The following is a 22,932-nucleotide window of genomic DNA, read 5'->3' as shown; positions in this document are numbered from 1 at the left end:
TTTATATGATAGGCTTACCAATGTAACAGGTATTTCTAGTTCCAACAGTTTGATACTGAAGAAAGCAGATCAGAACTGACACTGTGAGCAAAGGTAAAATAGCAAAATATGCAATATAAGATTTTCAAGCTTTCTAGTGTCTGACAGCCATAAAATATGATAAAGGAGAAGCATAAAGAACAACAAAGTCTCAGTGAGAGACAAAAAAAGGAATTGAAAAAAATCTATATAAGCACACAGAAATCCTTCATACAGACATTATGGGCTGCTTACCCTCCTGCTGCTATTGCAGAGAGAGACAATAGGTCAGTCTTGAATTGCCTAAACTGCCACATAGCAGCTTTGTGTGCTGGTTCATAGGAGGCAAAGACACTTGCTGCCCAAGACACTCCTTCAGCAACACACAGACCTTTATTCCTCCAAGTACAGCAGTTAGTGTCCTTGAAATCCTGCAGATCCTGGTAGTATGCTTTCTCAGTTTTGAAGCTATAGGTATTCTGTTGTATTTCTTGAGATTATTAGTTGTTGAACAAGTTGTTTCCTACTATCTGCAGTAGGTAACTTTAATGTTTCAAAATACCTAAAAGGGAACAGTTTGACCCAGGTTTCAGAACATAAAACACTTCTCAGAGCTTTATTTACCTCTTAGGACAAAATCTTGTATTAGAACCGTTGACAATACCTTTACATTGGAAGAAAATTTGTGTCTGCCAATTGAACTAAATTCACTATTTTACTGAATTTTTTGAAGTAGTTTAACTGTTGCCATGGCTGCATTTGTAAGTGATGGATGGGCATACCAGCATCCTGATGCCAGAAACATCTACAAAGAAAAACTTCATAAATATACTCAGAGATCTTATGAACATTCTGAATATTCAAATGTAAAAAAATCTCTAAAGTGCTTTACCAGTATGTTGTGCAAAGTTTCACTTGAAATTTGAGAGAAGCGACTAAAGAATCTGGATTTTATCAAAATGCAGAAAAAAAAATCATATAAACCTATTATTAATAAGACTATTATTAGTGTTTGCTTTAAATTTCTGTTAGCTAGTATTAACTGAAAAGAACAATAGTACTTAAGAAACCTAGAATAACAGATTAAGTATTTGAACAATATTTTTAATCCAGGATTACTTTAGCATCATATTGTGCGCAGAATAGGAGAGGGCTCCAATAGCATTCTACTTCAGCTATCCAATTCTCATGCCCCCAACCTAGACTGAAAGAGCTGCTACTAAGCCTCAATGTTAATTTGCCAGCTCACAAATCCACACAATTAAACCCCTCCAGTACTTGCAATTCCATACAGACAGCTGTTGGTAGCACACTGGTCTTCTCAGCACACAGAAGTCAAACAACACTAGTTGTGTTCTACACCACAAAGTATTTGTTTAAATATAGTAGGAGGTCCTTGTTCTCAGTTATGTTAATACAAAAATACAAACGTTACACAAAACTTGCTAAACTTTTATAAATAGTATTACACTTTTCAATTTCACAGTATGACTCACTGAACAGCTGGAGCTGCTGCTGTGTGTACTTCTGAGACAAACATCCTGCAGTTCACTTGTAGGTGAAGTTATCCTGTTGAAAATCATGAACAAAATATCCAGACTGGCAAGCTAGGACTTTGTCCAGCAGCATCCTGAAATGTGGGTATTTAGGCAATTATACCACAAATGCATAGTCTCTGAAATGCTAGCTCAAACAGATGCACCCCACAAGCCTACTGAAGGAAACTGGCACGTGCCCCCCAGCAGCATCAGAAGAGCTGTTGTAACTTTCTAGCTGTCCAACAAGATTATCGCCTCCTTTCCTTTGCCAAGGGAATGGATAGTCCAGACAGTTAAGACCACTTCAGGCAAAGTCAGCGGGGCTAGTTTAATTTGCTGATGAAGATTACTTCAGATAATTGGCTTAATTTACTGTAATGGATTAGGGTGTACTGACAAGGTCTTTCCTAGCAGCAGAGCTGCAGAAGCTGTAATCTGCTGCAGGATGGAAGGATTCAGTTTCTAGGTCTCTAGGAAGCAGTCTATTCCTATTTTTCATGCCAAGAAGTTTTGCAGTTCACAGGCACATCCCAACATCTTAGAATGTTCCCAAGACCATACTGGAATGAGAAACCACTGAAGGAACTGGAAACACTAATTCAAACTCTTTCAACTGTGCCAACATAAAAACAAAACAAAAAATATGTTATGAAAAAATGAATCTGCCCTTGTCACTGTGTGAGAGAAGTTTCACTATTTATGAATACCAAAAGGAAATTGTGATTAAGGAAAGCAATTTTGTGCTTTTTGGCTCAGTAATTTCTAAGTGGGCAAACAACCCATTAAGCAGTGTTTCTTTTTGTCAGTCCTACAGTTTCTTCAGTGGCTTAAGCTCAGGGAGTGTTAGTGCAGGCTGACCCAGAAGCACCAGAAGTATCCCACACCTCCACACAGGAACCAAATTTAAGCACAGTTCTTCAGTTCAGCTTTCCCACTTCTGACTTATCACCAAGATCTGAACATGTTCAATAAAAAACCAAAACCATCCACAGAAAAAAACCAAACCCCATGTTCCCCACAAGTTCCCCAACTTAACCTCAGCCTTACTATTACTACCAGGAAAGTTCTTTTAGCAATTGGTACTACTGATTAATAGTTTTGGATACTACAGTAGATGAAATATGTATCATACAGCCAAAATATCCTAATCTGGAATTAAAATTTCTAAAAATCATTTGATAGAAAATACAAAAAAAAAAAAAATCCCACAGATTTGAAACATTTAAAAATTATTTCACTTCCTCCACATCACATCAGATAGTGGAGAACTGTCAACCTACAAGCTCCAGTTTTGAAAGCTAGACCTGAATCCCACTAGGACCATCAAACATGGTTAGTAAATTTCTATGATCCTTATTCAGATTAAATCCTCTAAAGCCTGAACTACCAGAAAAGGTAACAAAAATTAATTCTTTGAGGGAGGACAGACAAGATATTTATGAACTAACCTCAGGTCTGAGAAGTAATGGATAGCAGAACAGAATCAAGGAACTATATAAAGGCAGTTGCTTCCTACAGATTTATGTTTCTTTCACTAGTAGAAGTGTTTTTGGAGTCCTCACAAAGTCTTGGCTGGTTCCCCAGCTGTGAGGTTTCTTCCTGAAAAATCAAAAACCTGTAAACTTGGGGGTTTGAAGAATGTGCTTGAGGCACTTCAGAGGCTTAAACAGAATGGGGCTGTTTGCTTTCAGCAGCAGGATCCACTCTTAGCAAAGGGTAAAGAGCCTGTACACAGGAAACACCCGAGAGAACACAGAACCGACCCTGTCACCTGTTCATGACATTAAACCTGCACAGGCCTTACACTGTACAATACGATCCACAGAGAACAGCCTGTGGAGAATCAAGTTAGGAGAAATTTGAGATTGCTTAGATTTATATATTAATAGATAACTGAATAGCAAGTTAAGTCTTGATCAAAACAAAAGGGTAAAAGAAAATTCATACAACTGAAGTAACACTGTATCTGAGAATCTACATTTTTTATTTCATCAAGAAGTGCCCCAAAATCTAAATTATAACATTTTTAAATCTACAACACAAAAATAGAAAATATTCAAAATGCACAGGAACACAAGTCACCTTTAATGTGATTAAAACGTCACATGAGATTTTTTTGCAGTTAAGTGGCAATTAAGGATGTGTTTTACAACACTGTATAGATATCTGCAAGTTTCCTGTACAAGTAGGATCTTCATGCTTGTGCAAGTCGTTCTAGGACTCTTCGGTAATCTGAAACAAGTTGTTGGAAGCTCTCTTCTAACTGTTCACGTTGCAAGTTTAGGTCTATTTGGTTCAACTGATTAGTCATCTCCTCTGGTCTTAGACACCTTCTCATCTTGGCAAGTTCTCTCTGTTTTTTCTAAGCAATCAAACAAACAGTAGTTTGAACACAGCCAGTAATTATTCATCATGGTATTTCATTAGTGTTTCATTAAAATTCATTCTATTTCAGTATCTAGTTCTTTAAGATGTCCCTAATCCCAAGAGAAGCAGTAACCATGTTTGATCAGTACTACATTTGTTGTGTTAAAGGCTAATAGCTTCTGTATTGCCAATGAACTAGTGAAGGGAGGAATGGTTTCAGATTTTGTTCCTTAACCAAACAGATTAGGTGTAACAGTACACCTACTACTGAAGATGTATGGCACAAAAAAGACTGTAGAAATGTGACCAGGATATTTAGTCCTACATTAACATTAATTACACTGGTGTCCCATTACATGACTATTCAGCCAAATAATTTCCCTATAACTGACTATCAAAAATTAATTTTAAGCCTCCAGTACACAGAAGAAATTTCACAAACTCTTACAAATTATTCAAGTTAACAGGGACTAGCAGCAACAGCACTGAAAAGCAGTAAGATTATTTATAAGCATAAACATATTTGTGCAGGAAGATAAGTTGTCCTTGCTCTGTCACATGTGATTTTTACCTGTTTCTTAAAAACACCTCAAAATACCTTTCTATTTTCTTTACCCAGATATACTTTTATATAGGTGATACCTATTTCTGAACTATTCAGTTCTTCAGGTACTTTTCATTCTTCAGTCTTCTCTAGCTTTGTAAAAGCAGAATATCATTCAACACTTCATTTAAAAAAAAGTATTATGTATGCCTGGTATCTTCCCAATAAATCTTTGCAATACCTATGGAATCAATGTAATAAAACAACAAAATTCCACCAAATTATTCTATTTCTAAAAGTCTCAAAATCAAAGCTCCTTTGTGCTCTAATTTTACACTTATCCCTCAAATGAGTATTTGTTTTCATTCTGTGATTGATGCTGAGAGTCAGGAGGGAGGAGTGGAGACTACAGTGAACTGTAAATGAGTACAACCAGAAGAACTTTTACAGTATCCCAAAGATTGCACAGATAGGCAAAGCTGAGTTCAGAAAAAGAGTTCTGTACTGAAGTAATGATGAGGTGTTCAAGCACATTTCTGGCCAATAATCAAGAAACCTTTCCTTGCTGAAAGGATGTGAAAAGCAGCACACATGTTTAAATTTTAGATTCACATTAGCTCTGTGTAGTCAAAATTAGTAAGGTACTCAAAACATATGATGAGCTGCCCAAATGAAAATAGAGATGAGTACCTTCTGGCCAAGCTTCTGTCAGTAGAACAACCAAAACTTTATTCTAGAATTAATTATAAGTCTGCCTAATTAACAGGAGTGTCTGTTTAGATTATATACATTAGCTCTGAAAAAAGGGTGCCAGCTTTTAAATGCCCAGTACATTTGATACTGTACCACTAGGCCACCTTTAAGTTCCAGATTCCTGCTAAAGAGCAAACTCTTTGCATGTTTCAGATAACCAGTTGTTGCAATATCCATTTCCCCCCTCCAAATATACTACAAGCATATCCAGGTACACAAGATTTTGAAAACTGCCATCAGCAACATTTTACCTGAGCAGCTTCAAGAGGATTCTTTGGGAGCAAGTTGTTGGGCTGGGCAGAAAAGCATATCCAAGTAGTAAACAAAGTATTACAAAAAGCAGTGCAGCAGTGATATTTACTTCCAAGAGGGATGACACAAAGAACAAAGACATGACCAAGGAGCTACGTCTACCAGCACAATCTACTAATAAAATGCAGTTTGTCAGAAATGGAGAAGCCACAGTGAAACTAGAATTTCACAAGCTGCTCGCCCTTTAAACTACCTTGGAGTGATGCCCTGTTAACTAAGATACCATTTTTTTCTTTCCTGTATTAGTGCTACGTATACAGAGAGCAACACACCCTGCTGCACCAGTCATCCCAAGCTAGACATGCCACATGCATAAAGATCTCAGTGTCTTCAGCAACCACCTCCTTGCTGACGTAATGACTTCAAGGGGAATAGATGTATTACATGTTTTTCCCCGGAGGTTTCTGCATATAGTTTTTTTCACTGCTACTGTTAGCAAGGAAATAATTGTAAGATGGAATACCATTTTTATTAAAAGAAAGTAGTATCAACTTAGAATTATGCTACATCTGTACAGCACTGTTCAAATGAAGCTATCAAACAGTTTATATAATAAAATGACACCAGTATTAGAATATGCAGTAATATTCCTGATTATATGTTTATAAAGTTTGGTTCCCCTGTCAAAATTGCCCTCTCTATATTAAAAGTTAGTTTCATTATATTTCTGAAAACTTTTTGAAAATGGCAGTGGGGCTAAAAATTATTGGAAATTGTTTAAAATGAGTGTATGAGTAAGCTACTTACTATGTAAAACTACCATGAACAAGATGACTATATCAGAACATAAAATTTAAAATCAGGGAAAAAAGGAGTTGGTTGCTTTAAGGGTTCTTTTGAATTCACACTGAAATAATAAAAAACTAAAAATGCAATGTTCTAAAGTAGCAATATTGCATATTTAGTGATACAAAATCCATTCATTATCCATGCACTTATTGTGTGCAAAGACTGAAGTGGAAACACCTGCTAGAAGCACTACAATTGAAGCTGCTTATGAAATTTTGGATTTTGCCTACAGGACCTCAGTGATGAGTGAACTGAAACCATGTAACAGTAATGAAAAACATTTGCTGAAAAATCACCTTATTTGTAGTTGGCACTGAGTGAATGAGACAAGATACACATGAAAGAGAATGTGTTTTGATTAAGGTTCTGGCATTCAGCATGACATGAAGTTATCACCAGATCAGATAAATGTTTAATAACTCAGTGCTGGCCTCTCATTTCTACTAACAGCCCCTGTAAGTCCAATGTAACTACAAGCAAAGTTTTCCTATTTGGTATAACAGGGTAAATTGCTGCTTTAGGAAGGTTTTCAAGCTAATCAAGGTACTCCTCGTGCTCTGTGTACCTTTATATGCAGGATTTTGGTTTGCTTGGCAAGTACTTAACTGACAACAGTAGCTAACATTCTAGTTACAGCAATATACCTAGATTTATTTGTGGCCTTTTTGACTCTTGATACAAAGACTGATGCCATTCACAACTAAGACCTAATTTTTTTAATCCGTATCTCAAAGGGTCAGTTTATGCAACACAGACCAACCACACTGAAAATCCAGGATGCATAAATAATAGGAACTAAGAAAATTACTAGGTACTTGCTTGAATTTTACTGCTGGTATTATTTTATATTCCATCTGCATGGAGTTAGTCCTATGTTGATGTGATTTAATTACTTCTAGCAAGCTGTTTTCTTAAGACCTAGCAAACAATTAGAACAGGAGTCTAAACTATACCTAGTCTGCAGTGTAAACTTTACCTCTCTTCAAATTTCTGCTTGTCTATTTAAGGTAAGTTTTTAACCTCTTCGAGAAATTGACTATTTTCCCTCCTTAAACCTACCTCAGCATAATTCCACTTGTAGCTAGATAGCATAAGCTTAATAGTAACCTCCTGCTGGAACTGGGCAGCAAACAGACAGGAGCCAAACACAGGATCTTCAGTGCTGCTACATACAAATGTCCTCTGCATCTGTATATATGTCAGCTGAACACTGCATAACTAATAGTAGTTGATTGGCAACATAATTGGCAACAACTACATTTATGGAAATTAAAGTAAAATCAAGTATAATTAGCCTTGAAATAAATATTAAATGATACTTAAGTCATATACACCTTATAGGGCCCAATCAGTCTTCTTTTAACATCCAAGCGATAGCTTCTGGACTGTTCTGCATCACCCATATTTGTTGCACGCAATCGGAGAATTTCATAAACTCGTCTTGTGTGTTGCTAATGAACAGAAAGGAGAATAAAAACCACATCTGAATAAAGAGGTCACTCAACAGAACTGCAAGTGCAAAAATACTGAATTATTAGAGTAATTCTTCATCTAATCAGAAAGTGGGGCAAGGATCAGTCTGTCCTGAGTTCAGTGAATATACATTTGTCTTTTTTCTTAAAAAACATTTTCTTCCATGCACCCAGTGTCTGATCTCTCAAGTGTTGCACCAGCCGTAGAGGTGCTTCAAGGACTTGCTGTAAGTGAACAGCAGAAAGCCCAGAAGCCAGAGTCCAAAAACGCTTCTAAGCACAAGGACTGGAACTAGAGTGACATGAAGCAATACCAAGCAGTATCCACTTTGCTAATTTTAACAATCCACATGTATCTAGTGCCTTCACATGGCTCCCTGAAAGTTATAAATATGAAAGTGAAACAATATTTAAACTTTTCTGTTTAAAAGGAAATTAATTAGTAAATGGAAAAACTGAAGTGCTTTTGGTATCAGATCAGAAAGTACGACATCGGGGGAGAAAATTATGTTGCTACTATATTAGTCTTAATTTGCATTTAAGACCAAGTATTTTTTTTCTGAACAACACAACAAAAATAATGTGGTTTGTTTGCTACACTACCGCACGTTTATATACTGTTAAAAAACCAAAGGAAATTTATTTATTCTTTCAGATTTAAAATACAGAAGGCTGTATGTAGTTTCCTTATATAAGCTACACCATTTTCATTAACACATTTGAATATGGTTCGCACTGCCCATCCCTCAAGGTTTAAAGTCTTCAGTATACCACACTCAAATATATTTTTAATTAAGCAACTCTGCTATTTCACTACCATACTCAAAAATGAATTTAATAATTCAAGATTGAACAATTAAATTTGTTGGCAATTTAACTCTTTCATTCTCCAAGTGTTTAGAGCTGCATTAGTAAGTTGTTTGCCACTTTAGCATTCTGCATTCCCAAAGCAACACTTACTTGCATACTCTTAAAAGAAATCAAAACCACGTCAAATTCTATTACAATAGAATTTGTAGGTAAAAAAGGCATTTATCTAAAACCATGAGCCATGTATCTCCTGATACATCCTTAACAATTGTCAAAATAAGCGAGAGTGTAAATTCCATGTCTTTCTCTAAGTTTAAATTGTGTTGCACTAGTTTGATAAGAGTATGTCCAATTACATCTGTACTGATTTAGTACCTTATTTATTTTCAATTTTTGTTGAGCTTCCGTCACCATTTCTTGACTGAAACCTTGCATTAACTTTACTGGGGAAAAGCAAAGCAAATCTTGACAGAGCTTTACAAGAACAAAGTCTCTAAGCTTCACATAGTTCTCAGATGGATCTTCAGCTAGAAAGAATAAAAAAAGCTTATCAGCATTATTTGTTTTCTCATCTCTGGTATGTAATTACAAAGAACTATGGAAAACAAAAGCAGATGCAGTATTCATCAGTATATAAACAACTGTGCTTAATTGTAAGCACTGTTGTCAAAGGTTTCGATGTTTGACAGTAGACATCAAGTCACATTAAGAGAAATTTCTAATATTTTGTGTATGCAGTGCTGCACATATTGTATGTATGTATTGTGAAATAGACTTGTTTAAACACATTTAACTCCTTGGGAAAAGACTAGCCTATAAACCTTTTTTCTTGTATCTTTCATCTATTCTATATTTAACAGTGGTAGAACTACTAAAAGACAAACAAGAGGGAAAACGTGGGACAAGATAAGTGAAAATATCCTACTGTATACAAGTAAACTAGTTGAAGATATGTACTGAGCAGGAGTTAGTTGTTGTTAGCAGGGAAGGCAGGAAAAGGTACAAGAAGCTGAAGGACAAGATTATCCAAAATTAAAAGGCTGAAAGGACCTAGGCAAAAGCTGATTACGATTTCAAGTTACTTCCATTTTACTTAAAATTTGCTATCAAAACTGTTGCTATAGAAAAAAACACTAAAATGGAGAAGTAGCCACAGTTAAGATCAACATGAGCACATATGCAATTATTTAATGCAGAAGGAAAACAGGTACAACATTGTGAATGTGTTTCTTTTTTTCTTGCTTTAGACAAGCTCACTACGAACAAGTAGCAGGGTCATGCTGCCCCTTCAACACTCATTTTTCTGGGAGCTAGCATTGTGGAGTTTATTGCTAACCAGCTTACATCCCAGCTGTGTTTTCCTATAGTTTTGAGGTACACTGTAAATAGTTAAGCAGTTTTAGGGTGATCAAAAGCAAAACAAAGCTACCAAGAAGGACTGGGATAGAAGCATTTGCCATGTGGTGTATATGGCACCACACAGCTATGGCACCACCAACTGTTTTTCTGGGTTGGGTTAAAATGTATTGTGTATTAGTGGCCTAATCTTGTATGGCAAGCCTTATAGCACTTATTCTGCAAAAGAGATTGGAGAAGTGCACTAAAATAAATGGATTCATTCTTTTGCACTCAGAGTGGTTAAAAGAAGAATGAGGCAGTTTCTGTCCAGTAAGCACTAGCAGCATACATTTTGCTTGTGTCAGGATGACAAGGTGTAAGCAGAACAAAATATTTGCTGCAAATGTGAAACTAAGAAGTAATTTTAATTAGTAAATCATTAGCTTTTTCAAATAAGTTAATCAGATCTTCATTTCCTCTTTACAGAAAAGTTAAAGGCTATTTCACAATTTTAGATTATATGTAACTAAATATCCTGGCCATATTAAGATAGTCCAAGTCCAATGTCCCCCTCAAAAAGGACAATAAATACTTCTCTAAGAGTCTTAACTTTCACAATTTGAGTGCCATATAGAATATTGCAAGCCTTCTCCTGCTTCATTCCACAAAAAAATGGACCAATGTTTTAGTGCACATTTACTGTTTGCTACAACCCTGCACTTAAGGCACTGAGCCATGAACATGCCATAGGATTTATGCAGTTTAAGACGTTGCTCGTCCTCAATTATAAAAGCTACATAAAAGTTTGTACTATTAAAAGCAAAAATGCATGATGCACATGAGTTCCTGTTGCATGAACTAAGTTATACTCTTTCAGGCTCCCACTAACTGGATTGAAATTATGAGGTGGATTATTTTGTTACGATGATCCAGCAACAACGCATTATGAAAGCAAGTGGTCTATTGGGTTTTAATTAGAACGGAGAGTTGCTTATAACCAAGATGAGACTACATCTAGAACTGAATGGTAAACAAGTATTTGAACTGCATTTCTTCCTATACTAACCAGACTTGAAACCAAAGGACTGATGTCATGCCTGTGGCAATTTTCAGTGTTTGTTTTGTTATGCACATGGACCCTTTATCTGCCATTTCCACAATCTTCTGTTTTTAGGTATTTGTGCACACACATCCAATATCATGGATCAGCCAGCAATATGTGCTCCTAGAGCACAAGTTCTCCACGAACTCTCACTGCCTGTAAAATTTCAGCTCGCACACTAACATTAAATATGCTATTTTAGTTAGGTGTGTTTTGTCTCCTGTCAAGTTTAAGTTTTGGCTAACGGGTTAAGTTGAACAAAGAATTTGACAAAACTTGATCTCTTGGCAAACTCAGCTGTGTATCTCGCAATAAAATAGTTAATTAGCTGGTAATCCGTTCATGCTAGGGATTGAATTTTCCTGGTGTGCTGTCCTCTAAGTATTTAAGAAGCTACACCATATACACTTCTGAAAACCAGGGTACTATTAATCCTGAACTGAGTCGAAGTTGAATCTTCAAAAGGTTTTAAATTCACACAAATGAACATAAAAGTTAGCTTGTGGGCTAACAACCTGTCAAAGTTCCTTATTAAAAAATTAATACAAACCTGTTATATCAAGTACTGTAGGAGAAGACATATAGTATCTATGAACTGTTTCAAGCAGCTGAGCACCATGGCCTTCTCCTTGGAATGGTGGCAAGATCAGCATCTGGCTACAAAGAAATGCATTTTCAGTTCAAACACAAGGTTTTGGAAATATAAAGCAAAGTCTTAAAAACAAAATGATACTTCATTTTAGACTAAGGTATGTGCAATCTTCATGTTAAAACGTAATTTTTAACAGAATCTTAAAATTGTTAAATATTCAAAACTTGTTTGAGATTCCCTCCGCTTCAAGAAGGGAACAATGAAAAAAATCAGTGCATAGACAGCTAATAATGGGGATTTTTTTAAACAAATCAACACTATTATAAACAAGTATTGGGAACTTCAGCAGTTCCCTCTTCTGAAATAAAAGGCAAGGCACGAGTTACACCGCCAATTACCTTACACGTGGCCGGGTTTTGTCTGGGTACACATAGTAATTATAGACTGTCATGTAGCCTACGGTCGCAAAGAGCGTAGCTCCATCCTTATTATACTTCTCAAATCTGCAGATAAAACAGAAAGCCAAGCAGGTCAATTACAGTTGCGCTCCCATGCAGTGTCCATTTTCTTTTCCATTCTCCAACTGAATTTTCAGTGTCAGCAAGCTACTCTGTGAGGGCCCAATGGGTACACCTGCTATGTTCTGAATGTACAATTCACTTAATTGGTGTGCAGCAACTTGGATAAATCAGACCTCTTTACAGCACTTCAGTGCACTTGCCTATTATGACGATGAATAGGTGGCAAGTAAAAGAAAACACAGGCAAAGCTCATTTTACTGTTTAAGCCTACATTCAGGGCTCTAACGGACAACAGCATTTAATTCAGCTCTATTCTCAAGCTTTCCCAAAGCATAATGGAGGAAAACTCAAGCCTCATAAACAATGTTTTTTCTTTCCTGGGAAAAATATCATTATACTGCTCCAATAATTGGCCAGCCACAATTAAAATGCAGGCTTTGTGGAGGTAATAAGGTCCACTGTTGCTTTAGAACTGTACTTACACTAGAAAGTAGTTCCATCTTTCATCATCTACATCAATAAAGCTAGCAGTTTCAATAAACCACATCAAGAACGTCTGAAGCCTTTCATGATATTCTCGAAAGCCTGGACATGTCATGTCAGCCTAGGGAAAAAGCCAGGAGAAGTCAGGTGAAACCTATCACAGATGCAAGAGGAAAATCTATGCAAAACCTAATTAAATTCTCCAATATAAAAAAGCACATTAATGATTAACAAACAGATAAAATTATAGTATTTATACACTACAGTTGAGTCATGACAGAAGGCGCATCTCTGCAAAATAAAACGGAATTTGGTTGCTCAAAAGCAGAAGTTTAACTTAATTTTCCATACCTTGTATATCTGATACGTTATATCTTCACCAGCTTCCTCATTATGGATAGAATATGTGTGTAACAGCATTCCAAAGGGCTTGAAGTTGACCTCCTTCTCCAGCAGAGACACAAAGTCATCTGTGTTTGTGCAAAAACCAGGCGGAATGATTTCTCTAATTTTACTTTCCACATCATCTGCCTGGAGATTACAGAAAGGGGAAGGATCAGTGGAAAATTAGAAAAAGACAGCATTGATGTCACTGTTGTATTTAAGAAATGAATGTATGAGACACATCGTATTTACCAGTAATTAAGAAACCAAAAAGGAAAGAAAAAAGAAAAAGCAAGCATTCTTGTTGTTCATTAGTGATCTTCCAGCAAGTAAAGAAGCCCCACTCATGAGATCAGAAATGTCACAATTCAGCCTTTTTAAGCATCAAAAAGCTCTTGGTTACAGCCTAAGTTCATAAACATTTTTATGTTTAGAGATTGTTATATTGGTTCAAGCTTGACTAAGAGCATTGGTAGCTATTCTGTAAGCACAGCATGTTCAAAAGCCAAGACTTTCAAGACAGCAATTCACCAAGACTATGCTATGCTACACAGTCTTGCAGAACTCAGGTTCCCAAACAAGCAGCTTACAAGAGGTATTAGATGATGCAGAACTAAGCAGAGAAAAAGGGACAAAGACCAAAAACGGTAGCTCCCAAATAGGAAAGTGACAGCTAGCACACTCTGGCATTCTTACGGCCCCTGCTTGAAATGCCTGTCTATAGAATCAGCTGCAAAACAGTACAAACTCAGACAACCACATCCTGCATTCTAATAAAAGAAAGTTTTGAAAACAAAGTTTGACATAAAATAGTACAACTTATGAATACTGTCAGCAAATCTGACCTGTAGTCTAACATACTGTGGAAGACAAAATATTCTGACACCAAAATTTAATTCAGAGATTACTCTTTTCAGATAGCCAGAGTTAGAGACTATCAGCTGAGCAGACTTCATAATCCTTTTCAGACCCCCAAAAGACCACTTGATTGAATACATTTACTACTTCTTTTTAACCATGAATATTTGATGAAGCTTCACAATAACGTATTACTGCTTCTCACCAGGCAATAAAACTTAATGAATTGGTCTCAACTTAACAAAACCATACTCCTCAATACAACCCCTAAAAGCCTGACATTACATTCAACAAAATGAGCTTACATTCAATTCAAACTTTCCCCTGGACAATGAATCCAGGTTTTTACTTAATGGAGTTTGCCGTGAGTTCAGCTGTAATGTTTGTATTGTATCTATTTCCCCAAGGGCGGACACAAGAACACTTTGTGTTAACTTACTAAGCAGCTCTTTCACACCGTTTACATGCATGATGGGTATTAGTTCAAAACCAAGACTCTTGCTACTTAGCATTCAAAACAGGGAAATTAAGATGCTTAGAACAAAATACACTACAAAAGGCTAATACAACATGCTACTAATTCCTGTCCTTTCAACCATGGGCCTTAAGCAGAAGCAATGCACCTGCAAATGAATAGCACTTTATCATTCAGTTACATTTTGAGTGTAGAGAAAGATAGACTTAGTTCAGCACAAACAAGTTTTATTCTTAATGGTTTGGTACTACCAACATTTATATTTATATTTGGAGAGAGAGCTATTAAGCAGTTAAAATACAACTCTACAGTACCTGGTGTAAGAACTCAGTAAAAACATGTACAGTCTTTACACTCATTTCATTCTCAAAACAAAGATAATTTGTTGGTGCCTTCACTATTCTGCATAAAGCAATATTAACTAAAATACATTTTCTTTGCACTTGCTGATTTAAGGGGGATTACACAAAACCAGCCACTTCTTCCGAATCAATGAATTACATTAAAAAACATATTTATATGGAACACAATTTAGAAATGCCTTTTTAAAAATTGTGCAAATGCATTGTTTACACAGCTCTTACTTCTGCACTACTGACAGAGCTGTAAGAAATGACAACTAAGAATCTGTAGCAATTTGCATTTCATATAGCTGAATAAGCATGCAAAAAATAATCTAGAATTAAAACAGTATTTCCAAGCAACAGTACAATAATTCAGATGACATGTGGACGACATCTACAAAGGGTGAATATACAGTAGGAAGTACTATACACATAATGTTTAAGTAATTTTGCTTCCCCTCACACTTCTAAGTTTCTTCATTAGAGGTAAGAAGGAAGCCAAACTGTGACCTGCACAAGCATAAGGTAGCACATCCATCACTGGCTGCCACCAGAGAAGTCTTGTTTTCAATACAGCAAAAAGAACTAAAATATGCCAGAGGCTTAGCAAATAAAGCACTAGATGATACTTCTTGATTCTACATGACTACAACATATTTTCAACTATTGCATTCTAAAAATTCTCTCCCCTTGGAATGGGGTCTGACACAAAACACCAGTGTCTTCAGATACTTTTAGGGTTAACAGGATCTCTCCTTCTTACAGAGCAAATCCCAGAATGCTCAGTTTGAGCAGTGGCAGAAGTTTAAGCCATGCAATTTTCAATTTTCTGAAATACTGGAACCTCAATATATCAACTGCATAAAAAATAATTTATTTCATGAAAACCTGTACTTTAAAATGGAAACATTCATTACTTAGTACATCCTTTTCAAACACCTCTCTCTGAGGTGCCCATAATCCAAGGAGCTACCAAAATGTGTTTACTGCCTTCCCTTGTGCATTTCTTTGATATTGGTGAAAGGCTAATTTTTTTTTTTTTTTATCAGAGCAAGACACTCATATCTTACAGAATGGACTGGATGCACACAAATTTCTCCTGAGAAAAACAATCCTGTTGACTACTACAGCAATGTTTAACATAGGCAAAGCAACTTACAATGAAGCATGCAAAAACCTGAATTAAGCCAGCCAAGAGTTGTTAAGCTTATGGTTCATGGAAGTGCTGCCTGTAATGTATTACCTTCACAGTGAGAATCATGTAAGGTGATGACAGGAAATCTGGTATAAGCTTGTAACTACACTTGATTTGTAGTAGAAATGCTTAAGTGGGTAATGTCTCTTTGTACATCACATTTGACTCTAAGTAATTTTAATTTAGAGATTATTCTGGTACTAATAGGCAGCTATGACATTTGCATACTATGTAGATGCTGTTTCAAAGTGACTTAATTTAAAATAACTATAGAAGCATATTTGAGAGTTGAATTTCTCTAAAAATTGTATGCACATACTTCAGAGGGGAGAAATGGAGTGATCAGCAGTATTACATTACAAAAGCAACAAATACTGAAACAAAACTTTTTAATTAACTTTTGTATAAAGCAAATGCACACATTAGACGCAAAGCAAGATACAGAGTTTAGTGAAATACTTTACCCCATCCCATCATAAAATGTAGAAAAAAGGTAGATACTGGAACAGCTGCAAATCTCAAAGCAGCAAGCAATTCAGGGGTCATTGCTATTAATATTTACACTAGAAGAAAGCAGTTTCTCTTCAGTTATTTGAAAGAATTAATGTCATTCAAGGGATAAGTTTCATCTACTTTCACTAAATGAAGTGCCAGCTTCTGTTCAAAACATGATCATAATTTGCTGAGGCTTCCCCAATAATATAATTTCCTTAAAGATGGGTCTAAACCATGTTAAGATGCATAAATATGACTGGAGTTCTGCATTTTGACATTTCAGGATTGTATCTCTTATGTTCAAAAAGATCTTGGAGAAAAAAATAGTGGTATTGGGATGAATATTTCTGTTAGTCCCTAGCAGGGATAGCAGCAGCTGCTTTAGCAATAATGAAACCAAACTCAATATTACAGAATAAAAACACCTGCTGTTGAATGAGCTTGGATGGGTATTTGGGTACAAAATCCTCAGCTGTGAATAACTTCGTGGAGCATTGATACCAACTTGCTTATAACCAGTCATGGTAAAGGCAGAAACTGCTGTCCTTTCTTAAACACCATCTATTCACAGCACAGGATTATCCATCATGTGTGGCAGATAGTCTGCACTTAGTATAATTATCATCAAGGAGGAGAGAGCAGCAAATAGTTAACTCAGAAAAATAAATGTTAATACGCATTCAAATCAACATTCTGCTGTAATGACAGCTTATGGTTTAACCTCTGCAAATGCGTTATCTTAGGGTGGATAAACTGACGGCAAATACAAGTGCAGAAGATTGACTACAGCCGTGTATTTTTTCCTACATATATATATATATATATATATGCATATAAGCAGCTTATTTGACTGTACAGTACTAGTAATGCTAAAGGAAGCACAGGGTAAGCAACCACATTCTTCCCCTTCAGTCAAGGCATGTAAATGCTCTGGAAAGCTGACAAGTGCTGCTCAAAAAGATCTTTTTTGTCCCCATCTCAGTCCTTAAAGGAATTGGAGGAATAATTCAGTATAGGAAACAGGCCTTGAAAAAAACAACCATTTTGATCAATCAAAAAATTAGTGTGCATAGGGCAAGACAGACCTTGTTTAGACCTCCAGAGAAGTAAACTAGGTTTGCCATTTGTACAGAAAATAGATGAAGTAACAAGGTGCTATGGGGCAGATTCCTGTTTTATTTTGAAATTCTAGCACTGAAAGATTGTTCAATTTGATTTTAATATGTTTACTATACGGCCAACAGCCTTTTCTTTTTTCCCTTCTTTCCAAAAAATCCTGAAGATTGAATAGGATGACCTTTTACTCCTAAGACATGTTGCTCTAGCCTCCAAAGTATTTCAGACATGTCCAGGAACTTAGCCTGTTGAACTGAGTATATTCTAATACATCTTCAAAACAAGGAAGGGCAAATCTCTAAAATAATTTTAATGAAACAATTCCAATGTACTTCTCCTTTTACAATAGGCCTTTCCTTGAAATTATTTAAATCAACTCCAACGAATTTGAAAATAGTAACTTAAATGCAGTCTGAAGTCATGTTTGGAGAACATCTAGACAATAGGAGAGGAAAAAATAAAAAAGCTACTCTACAAGTGTTTTATAAGCTCAGTAAACCTGCACAAAAAAGAAGAAACAACCAAACAAAAACCCTGCAGGTAAGTGTATTATCACATTCCCTTAAGAAAGATGTAAAGAATACAAGATACCCCTACAGAAGTTTATAATCTCTTTTCTGCCCTACCTGTTCTCCACGTTTAGAGAGACACAGTCAAGCATACTATCTCATGAAGTTCTCACATAAACCACCTTTTCCTTCTCACTGATTCTCTCCATCATTAACCCCACCAATACTAGTCCTCCTCCTGGTCACAGTTAATATGAAAATACAGACTTGCCAAGTTGAGGTTTATTTTGTGGAACTGGCTTTGGCATCAGCACCTCACACTTGACTGTTCTGTTTGACACAATTTTAATTGCACTGTCGTCAGGGAATGGGAAATGAAGTTCAAAGCTTATTAGCTTAGCAAATGGAAGCTCAGGTTTTTTCCTTTTAATTTAAACCATATCTACGCGGGAAATTACTAAACCTAGAACTGAAGTAAACCTTCTCAATGTTATGTTAAAGACAGAAGCAAACCTGCACTTACCTCTACACAGTCGAACTTCTCATTTACTCTTGATGTGTATTCAATGCGGAAGAGCGTTGACAGGTTTCCAGCAATGTAATACAAGAGGATCTTGAGTCCCTTGTAGCCAAAAGCAACTTCACTGAGAAAGGAGAAAATAACAGCCAGGAACTCGATACAAAAACATTCACATCACAGTGGCTTCATTTCACGTGACATTCACATAAACTTTCCTGGTAAGGTAAGGTAAGCTCCCTAATAGAAAAAGGCAACCAAACTGGATGTGTACTATAGGACAGAGATAATGCCTTACACTGCTTCTGTTATTTCGCTCCTCTAGTGGAAATATTCTGAACTCGGTAAGACAGTGCCTGTGTCCTTGCTGTGACAGCTCAGGAGAGAATACCTGAAACAGCTCATATTGTGTTTATGTTTTTTCAACAGCTTTAACTGATTAACAGTTATTTACATTAATTGATTGATAACATTTATTAAAAATTACTTTGCAGTGTAGAATAATATTTTGGAGTAAAGTACTTCACTCTATAATGTACAAAGCACAGATAACCAGGTGTAGCAATTTGTGGAGTTTTTAGTTGACAGTTTCTGTTTAGTTATCCAATCTAATCAGGAATTAGTACATGCAAAAAGAACTATAGAATACAAAAGCCTTTTTTACAGTTTGAAAATAAGAGCTGCCTGAACACAAACTCTGTACTCTTATGAAGAACAGAGAATTTCTTTTCTGAAAAAAACTTGCAGAAGATAGTAATGTTCACAAAGAAACAGGCTATTTTTTATTTTGTTAAAGCATAGCTAAAAACTTTTTTTAACTGGGATTTTTCTTTTATGGTAGTACATTCATAATTTAAAACTTAAAATATAAGTGCCAGAAGAACAAAAGCCTTGTTAGCTAAACAGATCAGAGAGTTCCCTGATTACTAAAATTGTAATTATTGTCAATGATAGCTACAGTAGACGTCTATTAGTGTAACTAATTTATTACATTTACTATAGGTAGCTCATTCTAATTGGAGTACTTAGAATGCTTTCAAAAGGAAATTGAAATTAAGAAACACAACTACTTACAGAAGTCCACAGAAACATGCAGGTGGATTCTCCTTAGGTTTGTTTGGGTTTTTTTGGTTTGTTTTGTTTTTTGGTAATGGATTTTTTTATCTACGGCCAGATTGTTGAATGAAAATACTCTACTGAAAATAATAAATGACACTTCAGCACTAATTAATTCAGCATACTCAAAATAAAATAAGCAATACTTTTCTACCTACACTTTAGGAAAGGCTTTGATACCAGCCTTCTTCTGGAGAACCTGGCTGCTCATGGCCTGAACAGATGCTACTGTCTGGATGGCCATGCCCAAGGAGTGGTGGGGAATGGAGTTAAATGCACCTGACAGCTGCTCTCCTGTGGTGCTCCCCAGGGCTCTGTTGGGGACAGTCCCATTTAATGTCTCCATCAGTGATCTGAATGCTCCCTAAGTCAGGCTGCAGTCAACACTAGGCTGGACAGGAGAGCTCATCTTCTGGACTTAGGTTACAAGTGACAGACTTGGGGAAGAGCAGCTGGAAAAGGAGCTAGGGGTGCTGGTGGTGGACAAGTGACTGAACATGAGTGAGTCAGCCTGTGCCAAGGTGGCCACGAAGGCAAGGGCATCCTGGCCTGTATCAGCAAACGTAGCAGCAGCACCAGGCCAGCACTTCTCACATCTTGCACTCAGTATTAGCAAATTTTTTGGTTTTTAATGATTTGGAAACCACTTTGCCCTTTGGGACCTATTAGTTTAATCTGGAAACTTTGACTTACTCATCTCCAAACACTTGATGGCTGTACTCTGGATTAAACGTTGTGTTCTCATCCTCCAAATCCTCAGGAAAGCGAACTGAGAAAATAAAAAGAATAGAGCATGACCAAGTCACCCACCACCTTTCATTTGCTTATCCACGGAAGCCCTGCCAGCTGCTCATGCACCTCTCTGCTAGAGTCAGACAACTCTAGTTAAGAAACCATGAGAGTGTAGCACACAAATGAAATCAAGGCATCCCATACAATTTAGGTGCATGTTACTTGATCTACGAGTATCAAGTCAGTAATCAGACTAGAACTGAGAAATTGACACAAATGTATATATTTCACAGGAAGATACTAGAATACTTCAGTATCACTTGTACAATATTAAGAAGTGGCATTACCTAGCTTCAGCTGAATTGCCTCATTTGTATTACACTTGTATTCAGCCAGCTTCTTCTCCATAGCAGTAAGTCCTGAAAAGAAAAGGTTTTTTAAGAGTTAAGAGGCGTCCAATCTCTCTGTCATTGTTACTCAAAAAATATACTAGAAAAAGGATCATAAACCAAGAAAAAACACACAACACAAAACCACTGAACAAGAAAGATTAGAAAAGCTATAATATACCACAACGTGTCAATACAGAGGATAAAGAGATCTATCTCACACACTCTTCTGGAACTAGAAAACATACATCTCTTTTTAGTTTCTGAGAATTAAAGTCATTGCTATAAAAACATTAAGTATTCCAAGTTACTACAAATTGAATATATATTTCACATGTGTTACTTATAACTTGTTATACTGAATAAGAACTCAATATAACATGTTATAAGTAACACATGTCAGGACACTTCAAGTGTTTGCATTAAGTCATTTTCATAAACTGCAGTTAATGAACTACAGTGGCACGTATACCACTAGCAATTATTTAGCCAGCACTACTCTTCCAGAACGGATGTGGAAGAAAAATGTAAACAAAATGTATTTCATCTGATTTCCAAAGCCTAATCCAGAAGACACATTTCACCTCCGGTATATTCCAAATGCTTCACAAACATAGCCCCCCTTCATTTCAGAAGTACCATAGGAAACTTCTTTTACATGTTACTTCAGGCAGCAAACTTCACGTAAACACTTTCGGATTTTTAACTCGCTGCCCACCGCCAGCAAACTCGTGGCCAGGGACACAGACTCTGCTTTGACACTACCAGCCCGTGGGAGCCATAAGCCCGAAGACACGCAGGAGCAGGACCATGGCAGCCGGGCGGCAGAGGCAGCCGGGCTCCCCTCCCTCACAGCCGATCCCCCGCCCGCCCGCGCTCCGTCTTCACCCGCATCCGCCGCTCCTGAGCTCACGCTCCCCTGCCCCGCGCCCCGGTCACGGCGCTACCCCCGGCCCGTCACGGCGAGGCTGCGGCAGCCCCCGGGCCGGGACTCACCCGCCATGGCCGAGCCCCGCGCGCAGCGAATCAACCCGCGCGCCCGCCCGGCGGAAATGGGAGCGCGCGCACACGCGCTTCCGCTTCCGCCCGCCGAAACGCGGCGGGGAGCCAATGGCTGCCCCGTGCGGCGCGCACAGCCCGTGCGCATGCCCAGCGCTGCCTCGAGCCTCGTTATGGCTCGCGTGGCCGGCCCCGCCCCGCCACTCCAGAACGCAAGCCGGCCGGCGCGCGTGCGCAGTGGTGCTCGTCTCTCACGTGCGGCGGCTCCGCTGGCGGCGCTCCCCGGTGCCGCCGGCCTTGACCGGCCCCAGCGCGGGGCGGATGGAGCGCTCCCCTGGCTCGGCAGCCACCTGCCGAGGGGCCGCCTCCGCTCCTTCTTCACGCACGGACCTCGTTGCTCATTGCTGCAGTTCCGCTGTGGCCGAGCGAACAACCGGATCTTTGTCATTAATGAAAAATAAAACGCTCCATGCTGAACCGCTTGCTGCAGGAAGGACCACGGGGATTTCTGCCATTATCTTCCAAAGGCCTGGCTTCCGATGCACATTGGTGCTTGCTGTACTCGTTTGGCCTGGGGTAGAATGATTATTCACAGTGTGGGGGTAGCAAGTTCGATCTTTGAGGGCCCCTTCCAACTCAGCTTATTCTGTGATTTGTGCCGAACACAGCATGGATAACACAGAGATGTTTTTGATATTGCTGTGCAGGGCTTACATTGAGCCAAGGCATTTGCTGCTTTTTGTACTGCCATGCTGGTAAGGATAGTGAGGCTGAATGAAAGTTGGGAAGAGACACAGCTGGGACAGGTGTCCCCAAGTGACAAAGGGATATTTTTGACCAGATGGCATCATGCTCAGTATATAAGGTGAGGAGAGGAAGGAAGAACGGAGGGGATGTTTGGGGTGATCATGTTTGTCTTCCCAGGTGACTACTACAGGCGATGGAGCCCTGCTCTCCTGCAGATGGTTGAACACCTTCCTAGCCATGGGAAGCAGTGAATTAATTCCTTTTTTTGCTTTGCTTGTATGTGTGGCTTTTGCTTTTCCTATTAAACTGTTTGTATCTCAACCCACAGGTTTTTTACTTTTTACCCTTCCAGTTCTCTGACCAGTCCTGCGGGTGGGGGAAGAAGTGAGTGACCATGTGCATCTTGGCTGCTGGCTA

At 37.8% G+C, this 22,932-nt stretch overlaps 1 protein-coding gene across 1 annotated transcript; it reads right to left on the bottom strand.

Moving 5' to 3' along the window:
• Nucleotides 1-3,523: 3,523 nt before the first annotated feature.
• Nucleotides 3,524-21,820, bottom strand: HAT1 (histone acetyltransferase 1). Its single transcript, XM_041473218.1, has 11 exons — nt 21,766-21,820; nt 20,728-20,799; nt 20,342-20,417; nt 18,539-18,659; nt 12,991-13,170; nt 12,639-12,760; nt 12,034-12,138; nt 11,594-11,700; nt 8,979-9,130; nt 7,656-7,772; nt 3,524-3,918 (listed from the first exon to the last, which is right to left on the bottom strand). Exons 1-11 carry the CDS (start codon nt 21,770-21,772, stop codon nt 3,751-3,753), a joined length of 1,227 nt encoding a protein of 408 aa, XP_041329152.1. The 5' UTR covers nt 21,773-21,820; the 3' UTR covers nt 3,524-3,750.
• Nucleotides 21,821-22,932: the final 1,112 nt, after the last annotated feature.

Source organism: Pyrgilauda ruficollis, unplaced genomic scaffold (assembly GCF_017590135.1).
Source record: "Pyrgilauda ruficollis isolate IOZ18807 unplaced genomic scaffold, ASM1759013v1 scaffold3, whole genome shotgun sequence".
Taxonomy (NCBI): domain Eukaryota; kingdom Metazoa; phylum Chordata; class Aves; order Passeriformes; family Passeridae; genus Pyrgilauda; species Pyrgilauda ruficollis.
This window is presented reverse-complemented; position numbering and strand designations above follow the sequence as displayed.